Below are 12,448 nucleotides of genomic sequence, written 5' to 3'. Positions count from 1 at the left end.
GACGATGAATTAATTCCCTTACAGCTATGACAACTACATTACTTAGACTACAAAGACAACTATTACATTCCCTGAATGAATACAATAACTACTGTTGCGATCCCTAGATGACTCTGCTAGTCTACATTCACTTGATAACTACAAAAACCCATTAGTCTTCATATTGTTCACTTCAGGGTGAAGTAAAGAGGTTTCTGCTGTAAACGGCTTTGACACTTCTGTAAGCCAATTTATAAATCGCAGTCACTTAGTCTCAAGTACTTTTAGTGTGAAAGGAATGGACAGGAAGAAGTCCTTTACACAAGCGGAAAACAAACTAATACTAAGTTGAAATGAGCAGTTTAAACTGAACACAATGAAAATGTCAGAAATTTTAAGAAAAGGAGAGGTAAGGCTTTAATGTTTAAGATGGTACCTGATCATTTAAGTTTCTTTAAGAATGCTAGAAACAGTGAAGTGGTTATACGTGTCGAATGAATTCTCATGAAAGCTGTAAATTCCCAAAGATTTTGTATTTAAATTCAAAACTTGAGTGAAGTTTAAGATGATTATCTTTCAATATAACTGCAGTTTGTCTGGACTGTTCTCTGCAAAAACAAATTTTATTGTTTTATTTTAGACCTGGCAGTGATGCCACTGAAGTACTCAGAAAACCGAAAGTGCTCTGATAGGTGGAGCTGCATTACTTTAATTTGATGGTCTTCTATTCAGGATGTAGACTGGATTTAAAGCTCTGATGAGCACTGCGGTCGGTATTAAAAAGAAACTCTCACCTCATAAGGGCTGCACACATGAATTAAATATTGACGGCAAGAAATGAATTTAAAGAAGATGAGTCTCTTACCTGGGTGATTTTACTCAGTGTTAGAAAATACTTGTAAAACAGGTCTTTGACTGCACGTCTTTGCTGTAGTCTGTGGAACAGACAAAACAAACAAACTTCCACAAGTCCTGTTTGTGTGCAGCTCTTCTGCCATCTGCCTCCAACTTTCCATCATCCCGCTGCTGCTGCTACATGCTCCACTCGTCCTCCCTCTCGGCCTCTCATAGGCCTCCAGCATCTCTGTCATGATGATGTTCTGATATTTAATGCATGAGCTGTGTGGTGATATGCTTTCTTACTGTGTTTATTTATTTGTTCTTTTCTTAATGGTGTCCAGGTGATTTGTTCTTTTGTTTTTCTGTGGCTGGATGTTGTAATTATCTGGAAGGTGGAACTGCTGTTACCCAAATGTTAATATTTGAATTGGCTCAGAGAGAGATTTGGGACAAGTTAAGGGACGTGTTACTCAGTTTTTTGTTTTTTTTTCCCCCCCTGACACTTTTCATTTAAAGGTGAGATGCAAAAAAAAAAAAGAAGTATAAAATGCTAAATTTTCTAGTCAAAGGAGCTTGCAAAGAAAAGCGTCTGGACTTCTTTAAGTTGCTTGAAGACGTTTCACGTCTCATCCAAGAAGCTTCTTCAGTTCTAAGGTCAAATGGTGGGGAGTCCCAGATTTAAACCTAGTGGGAGTATCCCCCCGCAGAGGGACAAAAGGACCCCCTGATGATCCTCTAATCGCCTGAGCCAAGGTGTGAAACTGGGTGTGGGTCCCAATCAGCCAGAGTTTCGGGTGAGTTCATTGTGAAACCTGGCCCCACCTTATCATGCGAATTCCTGAGATCAGATGGCCCAGGATGTGAGTGGGCGTTGAGGCGTCTGGGGAGGGAACTCAAAACTGGATTATAGATGGCAGACAGTTTGTGTCGTAAGCCACCGCCTCTGTTCAAAGATGGTCGCTCACAGTGGACATAGATGGCTTCTTTCACTCCTCTTTCAAACCATCTGTTCTCTCTGTCCAAAATGTGAACATTGGCATCCTCGAAAGAGTGTCCTTTATCCTTAAGATGCAGATGGACTGCTGAGTCTCGTCCTGTGGAGGTGGCTCTTCTGTGTTGTGCCATGCGCTTGTGAAGTGGCTGTTTGGTCTCTCCAATGTAGAGGTCTGGGCATTCCTTTTTACACCAAGTTTTACACCGAGTTACAAATTAATTACAAACTTGGAGTAATTAGGACCCTACACCACCGGGCAGAACATGTTCCCTCTAAGCCTGAAGGAAAAAAGAAGGAACACACACATGTAAAGGAAACACTCAAAACGTGCGGCTATCCTAAATGGGCGTTCTGATTGGGACCCACACCCAGTTTCACACCTTGGCTCAGGTGATTAGAGGATCATCAGGGGGTCCTTTTGTCCCTCTGCGGGGGGATACTCCCACTAGGTTTATATCTGGGACTCTCCACCATTTGACCTTAGAACTGAAGAAGCTTCTCGGATGAGAGGTGAAACGTCTTCAAGTAACTTAAAGAAGTCCAGACGCTTTTCTTTGCAAGCTCCTTTGACTACGATGACCTGGATGACTGAGAACCTTCACAGGCTAAATTTTCTAGTTTCACCTGCTGTTTTTCTGTAGAAATTTCTTCAGGAAAAAAAACAGAAAATTTTAAACAATTTAGCATTGAACCAAACCATTTAAGTATGTTTGGCTCAAAACGAAGAAATGTTAAACTTTGCAAATGGAAAAGGTATGTTTTCTTTTTTTATTTATTTATTTTTTTGTAAAACTGCAAAGTTTTGATACAAAATCCAATGAATTGCTCCTATGTGGCTGTTTAAAAATAGAACTTGAATAGATTGTTGTTGTTCAGAGCTGTATTCTTCTAATAAACTTGGTGTTGTAAGACAGCAGCATGATACTGCTGCCTGCACTCCCAGACTTACGTGGCTCTCTGCTGCCCCCTGCTGCCGTCTTCTCTCAGGTGCTCCTCAGTTCTACAGCATGAACCGCCCCGCGCAGCAGCCTCCGAACCCTCCGGTGGGAGGCTCCCTGCCATACCGCCGACCCTCGTCCGTCACTGGTCAGCCCAACGTGACCCACAACCAGAACCAGCTTAACGGGGGGCCACACTTTGCCCAGAATCAAGGTAGTGTGTGTGTGTGTGTGTGTGTGTGTGTGTGTTACTGTTTCATTTTTGGATTCCTATAGATAAGATTTTCATTCCCTATGAAGTCTGAACATAAAAAAAGTGTTAACATTATTCTCTGTCCTATAAATAAAGGTTTGGGCCAATGGTGATGCAGCTAATGGTTCTGTAATCAGTTAAATTGCAGACAACCTTCTAGTTAGTCGTTTTATTTATTGCTATATAAAATAGTGACTTAGGTTAAACACAATAAAACTAAAATATATTTGGTAGTTTAAGGCAAATAATCACAGTTTTTCTTTTAAGAATTGATCATTTTCCATATATTGATGGATCTTTGCAGCTCTACACGCGCGCGCAAACACACACACACACACACACACACACACACCATGCTAAAAATGAGGAAGTGAATTTGTCTTTAACTTAAATAGACCAACCGATATTACACTCTGGCCACTTTATTAGGTACACCTTTTCACCTGCTCATTTACAAAAATATCTAATCAGCCAGTCATGTGGGAGCAAATCAGTGCATTTAGCCACGTAGGCAGGGGTTAGGTGTCCGGGTGAAGCTCAAGCCAAGCATCAGAATGTGGAATAAAGGTTTAAGTGACTTGAACATGGCATGGTTGTTGGTCTGAGTATTTTATAAACTGTTGATCTGCTGGGATTTTGCAGCACAACCATGTCTAAGCTTTACAGATGATTGTCTGAAAAAGAGAAAATATCCAGAGGGGAGCAGATGTCTGGGTCAAGATGCTTTACTGGGGTTAGAGGAGCATGGTCAAACTGCTTCAAGCTTCAAACTTGTACTTGAAGGACTTGGGCTCTTCTTTTAGAATACAGGCGGCGGGGATTAGTTACTGGTAAACTAGAGAGACGGTTTAAAAAAAAAAAAATGGTAAAATGAAATCTTATCTGTGCTCTGCTCGTGAGCACCAGTGTGTGAGCAGTGCATGATAAAGCTGCATTATTATCTCTGTTTCACTCAAGTCTTATCTGCTGATTTAAACTTCATTGAACCTTTTAGGTTTTGGTTTTTTTGTGGGGTTGTGTCTGCATTTTCTATTAAACCTTCGCCTGTCTGGTTTTGTAGTCTGCCATTTCCCATCTGCTTCAGCGTCCTCAGCGGACTTCACCTCCTCACCAGCTCTCTGTCTGAAGAGCTGCTAAGTCTTTGTGTCTGCTGCTGCTGTCAGTCCTGCAATCTTCACCCATCAATTATTCCTTTGATTAGACTCAGACGCTTGTCTGACAGCCAGATGAAGAATGAGGACTTTAGGGCTCACATCATCTTCCTGATTGATTGAAGAAATATTTGGATCATAAAATGTCTGTGAAGCTCTCCAAAACGGTTCCATCTTTTAACATGTGACAATTGCTTTCTTTCTTGCCAATTCTTTGTGAAAATTTTAAGAGAATCCAATTTTCTTTTCTTTTTTTTTTCTTTTTGGTTAATATTTTTTGGCATTTCATTAATAAATGTATAATTAAAGTAGCTGCAGGCCTCTGATGAGAACTCTGTTCTTTACTAAGTGTTCTTTAACTCTCTGCTGTGATCTCTAACCTCTTCCTATTCACATCTGCCGCCTTCCTCTCTCTGGCCCGTCCCCCCCTCCTCCTCTGTGTATTGATTTCTGATTGGTGATAGCAGGCCCGCTCGTGCCCCCTCCCCCCTCCATGCAGATCACCCCTCAGCTGCCTCTGATGGGCTTTGTGGCCCGTGTTCAGGAGACTAGTAAGTGGCCTTTAGCTCTTTGCCCCCTCTGCATGACCTCCACTCAATCCCCTGTAGTGTGCTGGTGTGGGTGTCTGTGTGTGCGTTTTTGGGTTCTTGTTATGTGTGAATATTTTCTCAAGTAAACAACCACCAACATCAGCTGCTGCCCTCACATTCAGGCTTCGTTCTGAGCAGTTTTCTTTAGACTGTCTGATACGTTTGGAGATTATGCCAGAAGTATGATTATTAGCTCCAGAAGACTCGAAGCGCGATAATTGATTCAAATCAATGAGATATTTCGGGCCTAAACACTCCAAGCATAGTATGACACTATTTTGCATGACAACATTATATTGATACAGGTTCACGAAATACAAAGGTTTTTGTTCAGAAGGAGAACGAAGATCACCTGCTGGACTGCGATTTCAGTCCAGCAGGTGGTGCTGTTGACTTTTTTCCTAGTGAGGTTGGCACCATCAGGAAGAAATTGGCAAAATGGGGGGACTTCTTTCTTCATCTGAGGCAAAGAATAAATCAGAGAAGCACTTTCTGCATTTAACTCGAAGACATGGACACGAATGTCGTGTGAATGTAAAATACTGCAAACACGAGGGCACTGTCAAACGACACCTGACAGATTTACCTTGACAAAAGGAAAAAAAACACAATCTTTATCACCAACTTTATGTGCAAACACCAGCATTCATGCAGCTCAAGATATTACAATCCAGCTGTCTGACACTGTCACAGAGGAAATCAAGCAGAAATTGTTGGGTTATTTGGAGCATGTGGAAATTATGTTTGTTTTTTCCTTTCTTTGGACAACACCAACACAAAGTTTGCATTACAGTGCAACAGCTACACCTGGAGCCAGACTTCACACTAGCATAACAGAAGTAACTATTCTGCCATTGGCAGCTGTTGGATCTACAGCTGCCTTAATTTGCATTTGGATTTTTTAAAATGTGTCGAGGCAGGTTCAGACGTGCTTTAGGGTTTGTGGTAACCATGCTATAGTACTGTAGACCGCACATGACTGTTAAATGATCTAAATGAGCACTTTTTCAATAGCATGGAGACAAATGTTATAATAGGATAGATTTTAAACTAACGTTTAGTTTAACAAAACTTGCGATCTCTTTCTTGTGTGGCGCAAACTTTAAAAAAAACACCAGTACAAATAGAATTATCCAAAGGAACTAGAGGGAAAGCTGTAACCCTGTCAAAGTGCGTCATATGTCAGGAGAAGGTGACTAATGCTAATGTGGTGCCAACAAAAGAGGAACTTGGAAACAAAATGATTCCTCCTTAAACAAACAAACCAGATGGTGCAGGCCAGCTCGGTGCTAATGAAGTTTAGTGCAAATCCAATTTTGTGTGTGAAGGCAGGTAATCACAAATTTCTGATGTGTGAGTGGATAAGTGAACAGTGTGGTGGCAGAAAAGCTCTTTATAAAGGTTTTATAAAGGAAATCTGGGCCCAGGGGTCTCAGTTAACCTGATGTCTGCTTCACCCACCATCAGCATGCAGGTTGGGTGCCTTCATGTGAAAACGCCTTGTACCAGTATGCACAACACGCTGGGAACATAATGACTTTTGAGTGTTCGTTGAAGATTTTAGTTCCCCTTTCATGGGTTTTGCTCCAGAAACGTTTGAAACCACTTCTCTTACTGAGTAAAAGTAATGCAGAGCATGTGAGACTATGGACAGCACATCAGCTCCAGATGTCATGCTTTTAAAAACCAAAGGCTCATTTTTAGTGTAAAGGTGCAAAAGCAAGAAATGGAGAAGTGAAACTGGTCAGAGGAAAAGTATTTTAGGTTTTTCCCATTGGTTAAAATCTGAGAGGGATTTCAAAGCCTGAAGGTGGTGGATTGGCAGCAGATGGTGGTGGCTGACTGCTCGGTATCATGCGTGTAAGCAAAGAGTGCGAAGCATGATGAGAATAATGAGGCGTTTGTGTCGTCTTTCTGTAAATGCACGTTGAGCTGCTGCGTGCACTTTTTGTTTTCAGCATGTTTGTCCTCAGGTTCTCTGTAAAATTGACAAACACCCAGCATGGGCTGTTTCTGCATGACTGTAAGAGCTCCGCCTCTGAGCTTCTTCTCGTCTCTAACTGGTTGTCTCCCCCCCCTTACTGCCCAACCTGGAAACTACTCCTAGTCTCAGACGTGCCACCTCCGCCAGCCGACGAGCCGGTGTTTGAGGAGCCCACGCCTCCTCCGCCGCCACCTGAAGACTACGAGGACGATGAGGATGAAGAGGAGTCGGCGGTGGTGGAGTACAGCGACCCCTACGCTGAGGAGGACCCGCCCTGGGCCCCACGCAACTACCTGGAGAAAGGTCTGCCTTTGCTGGTCAAGGAAATGTGTGTGATAAAATAAAATGTTGAAAGTGTGGAAGATTAGCGGGTCCAAGAGGGGAAAAATGGATTCAGGGAAGAATTTAAATTAAACAAACTTGAATATTTTCTGATAAAATAAGCAGAAAGAAATGTGTAAATGAGGACAATTTGGCAAGAAAAATGACCAGAAAATGTGACGGTTTCATTTAATTAATTAAACAAAAATGGAAAAGGATTTCTTGCCATAAATGTACAACTTGTCAGAAAAAAAAAATTTTTTTTCCTGAATATTAGTCCAGAATATTAATCCACTCCATCTTTATTTCCATATTTTATTCCGTCATCCCGCAGTGGTGGCCATCTACGACTACTCCCGCGACAAAGAGGACGAGCTTTCGTTCCAGGAGGGCGCCATCATCTACGTGATCAAGAAGAACGATGACGGCTGGTTCGAGGGCGTCATGAACGGGACCACGGGCCTCTTCCCCGGCAACTACGTCGAGTCCATCATGCACTACGCTGACTGAGCGGCGCCTCCCTGAGCAGGAGAGGAAACGGGAGGAGCGCTTGTTGGGGATGGGAGCGGGGGGAGGGAAGGGTTAAAGGTCAAAGACTTTGATCGAACAGAGCATGATCACCTCCGGGCGAAGAGAGCAAAGAGCAGGGAGGCAAAGAGGAGGCAGGTGGGTTTTTTTTGTTTTGTTTGTTTTTTTTTTTGAAGAAGAAGAAGAAGAAATTGGACATGACAGACTCGGTCATTCTCGTGACTTAGTCGCCGCTATAAAACGACCACTACTCTAAATATAAGCTTCCCTGTAACGTTTCTTTCTTTGTGACTTTGTTTGATTAACGAGGAGGACTGGGCGGTGATGGGTTTGTTACTTTTTGAGAGTTTGTTTCACACTACGAGGCCACTAAATTGATTTCTGCTTCTTTTATGTTTTTTATTCCTTGTGTTTTTAGCAGTTTGCCCAATATTTATTTGTAGTGGGAGGTGGGGGGGATGAGCGGGTAGATGAGGCTTCGGAAAAAAAGGGCTGGAGGAAAATGCCTTCAGGTTTCGTTATTCTCAGACACTCCAGGTGCAACAGCGATATCCTCAGTGAGACGCATGGATGGGCGGGTGAGGGCACGGAGCGTGCCAAAGCTGATGAAGATAAGCACATCAGATGTCTTAATGTGATCCACGAAGCTAGATAAAAGGGGGAAATCCTCCTTAAGAGTGCTTTAAATGATGAACTTTGCTCGTTTTTGTTCCGTTTGCGTGGTTAAAGCGGACGAGTTTAGTCACTACATGCTTTACTTTGCAGTTTTCAGGTGAAGGAATCGTCATCCAGCCCTCCAATCAGAGAAAGGCGTGGATTTAAAGTCTGCAGCTCCCGTAATAAAGTTGAATGAACAGTCGAGGCGAGCCGTTTACTTTTATGTCTTTATTCTATTTCTTTTGCCGTTCACCAAGAGTTGGCGGTCGAGTTTTGCTTACAGAGCGGCAGACTGCATGTTTGAACTCATGGAAGGAGAGGGGGGGCTAAAAGCTTCTTTTTTGCTCTACTGATGATTAATGTCTTAATATTTTTAGATATGGTGTGGTTTTGGTTTTTGATATTCACCCACGACAAACCACGACGACGATGCATTTAGGTCATTTCTAAGATGCTTGTGCCATATTGAAGTGTGTGTGTGTGTTGCTGTTTCAGAGGTTATCACTTCATTTTGCAATAAAAATCGGCCGGAGGGAAGCGGGACTGTCGTCGAATTACAGATCTTTAGTTTTTCCCGAGCTGTTTGAAATCAGAAGCACATACATTTGTAGTGAAAAGTTCAAAAAACAAAAAGGTGTAGAAGAAATATTATAAATGTGAAGATGTATTATGCCCTCCGACACAGGAATTATTGAATATGAAAAGAAGCCAGCTGTTGTGTTTTGAAACGGTTTTAAGTAACACATTAGGACCCCGATACCTTTGTTGTTGTTTTTTTTTTGTTGTTTTTTTTGTTGGTTTTTTTTTAAAGAGACAGTGAGTTTAGGCACCATTCGTCCTCCGTATGGTTTTTGATGCGCTTGGCTGTTTGCGAGGGCTCTGTGCTTGTACTTCTGTCAGGATCTTTTTATTTTCTACTCCCGAAAAAGAAGAGAAAAAAAAAAAAGAAAAACAACAACAGCAAGTGGGTCTGTATGTGAGTCTTGCATGCCATTGTTATTATCTGTACTGGTGTCCCTGAAACCTACGTGGCAAGATCACCCATTTCTAAAAAGGCAAGCAGCCCTGCAGCTCTGACCAGGTACCGCCAGCCTCATCCAAAGAGACTGTACAACTTTACTTCGAGCCCACGTCCAAGGAGCCGCTCGCTGACCTGTGGGGGAGGAGGGACAGAGGGAGGGGAGGCACTCGGCTTCCTCCTCCCCCCTGACAGTAGCCGTCATCAGTGGTGAAAAATAGTTTTTTTTTGTGTGTGCATAAGCTGCTAGTGAATCCTGCGGACAGACTGCAGGCGGGAGATGAATGAGAACATTGACTCTTGTTGCATAACACTCATAAACTGACACTAAAATATATATATATATATGTATCTGAGTGAGGCCCTCTGGTCTGCAGGATTCACAGCTTCCTGGAGTCACAGACGTCCCCTCGGGATGTCGAGTTTAACAGTCCATAATGCCATTGTGTTGCACAGTTAAAGTTGAATTGCAGAAGTATCATATTTGTAAAATCATGAGAACAAAGACAATAAAATTATTGAGATTTATCGGTGGAGTCTCATCTTGCTTCATTAATGTTTCTTTGCTGTGCAGAAATGCATGTGAGAGAATAATGTCCAGTTTAAAAGTACACTGGGGGTAAAGACTAAAAATCAAGCAGAGTCTACTGGGAATTCCCATGTCTCAGTCTGTGCAGATCAGTTTATGATAAAACTGGATTAAATGAAGCACCAAATCACAATAGGTGCCTCAAGACGCTTTACGGTGTAAGGTAAAGACCCTACAATAATACAAAGAAACCCCAACAATCAGAGGACTGCTAAGAGTAAGCGGTTTGGTGACAGTGGGAAGAAAAAACTCCCTTTTAATAGAAAGAAACCTAGAGCAGAACCAGGGAGAGGCGCCCATCTGCTAGAACTGATTTGAGGTGAGGTGAGGAAGACGGGACAGAAGGAAAACAGAAGAGAGGCAGACATAATAACTAATGATTAAATGAAGAAAGGTGGGTGGAAAAAGGTGAGTGAAGAAGAAACAGTGCATCATGGCAAGTCCCCAGCAGCTAAGGCCTACTGCAGCATAACTAAGGGAAGATTCAGAGTCACCTGATCCAACCATAACTATATGCTTTATCAAAAAAAAAAAACCCTGTTAAGCCCGTCTGTCTCCCGAATCCAAGCTGGGAGCTGGTTCCAACCTCCCATTCTACTTTTAAATATCCTAGGAACCACAAGTAAGCTTGCAGTCCTGGAAGTCTGCAAAGTGCTCCATTGGGGTGATATAGTACTGTAAGGTAGTTAAGATAAGATGGGGCCTGATTATTCGTTTATATGTGAGAAGAATTTTAAACTTGAGTTTGGATTTAGCAGAGGGGCCAATGAAGAGAAGCCCATATACGCTCTCTTTCAGTGTTTTTCAGTACTAGCTGCAGCATTGGTGGATCAACTAGTTGTTTTAACAAGCTGAAAAAAACAAACAAAACTATAATGGCTACATGTAAGCAATCTGTTAGACAGTTTATGCAGCTGTGGTTAAATAAGAGCGTACATTTACAGTATTTCCCTGTTCACAGGGGCCTTGTAGCAGGTTTAACTGGTCCTGGTGTTCAGAAAGGGAAGACAGCTTTCCTTAATATTAAGATATTGACAATTTAACTATTTGCCTTATTTTATACACTGAGGTGAGAACTTTAACATCACCTTTATATTTGTGCATCAGCCAAATGTGAAACTAAGTAAACCTGAGGCAGGTTGCTTGAGTTATTGAGTGCTTCATTTTTCAAAGCTTAAATAAGTCAACCAAAATAATAAATGAATATACTTAATAAAAATGTGTTATTTTTTTTTCAAGGAAATGTAGATTTAGCCTAACTGAAGAAGATGGGTATAACCTTTTGTGCAGCCCTGTGTTGGGATACAGACAAATGACAGGAGGCCTGGCTGTACAAGAGTATGAAGGCAATTTTGTGTTCAGCAACTCTTTTTTTAGAAAGTGTTGCTACAATATTTAGAGGCTTTAAAAATCATTACAGCAGCATTTCTTTATTTTGTAGCAAAAATTGAGACGTACTGTTGTCTTGTGATTATTGCATGTCAAAAAAACGGCACAATATTTTAGCAGATTTAAGATCTACAAAAATCTGAGAAACCACAGCGTGAAAGTGAATAATTTGGAGCACGGAGCACGATGTTTACACTGAAAACAACTGGAGTAGAAACAGAGAGCAGCACCACAAATACACACGTAAACTGTGTGTAAAATAAAAATGTGCTGCACTTGCCACAACCTGCTCTGGAAGTTGTTCGACCAGTTCTTCATAAAGTAGAATTTGTTTCCTCCTGTTTTTTTTTTTTAAATTTGACTTTCATTTTAATGTCAGATCTTCTTTCTCTAGATTAGCAGCACCTGCGACCTGTTTTATTCCCTTTATTCCAACAACTTCCACATCCTAGAATTATCTGTGGGATTTGCACCAGAATGGTGGATTATTTCCCAGCTCTTTTTATTAATTCAGGAAGATGTTACCATCGTGCTCTTTGGGTTTTATGATTCTGGTGGTGGCTTTGAAGACGCTGGGTGGTAACTCAGGTGAGTTTTGGATACTCTGTGTGGAAGTTTGATAGATAATTAGAAAAAACAGGACTGGGACAGGTTAGTGTACTTTTCACTCTAAAGTGAAACAGTCCCACTGGTACAAAGTAAAAGTTTCAGGTAAGCAAACAAAAATATAACATGTTTATATATAATGTTTGTATTCATGATTAAAGTCATACTCTGCACTTTTGGCAACCGAACACAACCACGGAACTGTCTGCCATACATACAAAAAATGCTACAGGTACAACAAATGAAGTGACAAATGACATATTTATTGAATATAAACCAGAACCAGAGAGCACTGCATGTTCAACACAGTTTGTGCCTAACTTCACCAAAGAACCATTTTTATTGGTGTGGTGTGTTTGTGTATAAGTGTGTTTTACTCCTCCTTGTCATCAGTCTCATAGTATATGTTTACTATCCAGAATAATGTTAACGTCCTGTAAGCTGTACTGTGCATACTTTTGTTTCGAGTCTGCCCGGCTGCCCGAGGCTTCACTTGTGCTGCTTTAAGTTTTAAGAATACACAATAACAGTAACACTGCCATATAAACAAATGTTCATAAATAAAATTAATTATTTTAATGTGCTGTTAAGCTACAAACCTGATTAAAAAT

General features: G+C 41.4%; 2 protein-coding genes across 8 annotated transcripts in view; both read left to right on the top strand.

Annotated features, from left to right (window-relative positions):
- The window catches only part of LOC102203840 (abl interactor 2), a 31,749-nt gene extending 21,968 nt beyond the window's left edge, over positions 1-9,781 (top strand). For 3 of the 7 annotated variants that reach the window (XM_005738685.1, XM_013912281.1, XM_005738682.1), the window contains 3 exons: positions 2,801-2,965; positions 6,853-7,032; positions 7,385-9,781. In XM_005738685.1, the coding sequence (XP_005738742.1) occupies positions 2,801-2,965; positions 6,853-7,032; positions 7,385-7,560 (521 nt within the window). In that variant the 3' untranslated portion in view covers positions 7,561-9,781. The other 4 variants (XM_005738684.1, XM_005738681.1, XM_005738683.1 and 1 more) reach the window with 3 other exon arrangements.
- Positions 9,782-11,600: 1,819 nt separating this feature from the next.
- Positions 11,601-12,448, top strand: part of LOC102203551 (uncharacterized) — a 13,018-nt gene continuing 12,170 nt past the window's right edge. The window contains exon 1 of the mRNA XM_005738679.2: positions 11,601-11,819. Within this exon, the coding sequence (XP_005738736.1) occupies positions 11,750-11,819 (70 nt within the window). The 5' untranslated portion in view covers positions 11,601-11,749. The remainder of the gene's footprint in view (positions 11,820-12,448) is intronic.

The sequence above is a fragment of the Pundamilia nyererei genome, unplaced genomic scaffold (genome assembly GCF_000239375.1).
Source record: "Pundamilia nyererei isolate P.nyererei 1_Seehausen unplaced genomic scaffold, PunNye1.0 scaffold00085, whole genome shotgun sequence".
NCBI lineage: Eukaryota > Metazoa > Chordata > Actinopteri > Cichliformes > Cichlidae > Pundamilia > Pundamilia nyererei.
Note: the sequence above shows the minus strand (reverse complement) of the source record. Positions and strands in the feature narration are given on the sequence as shown.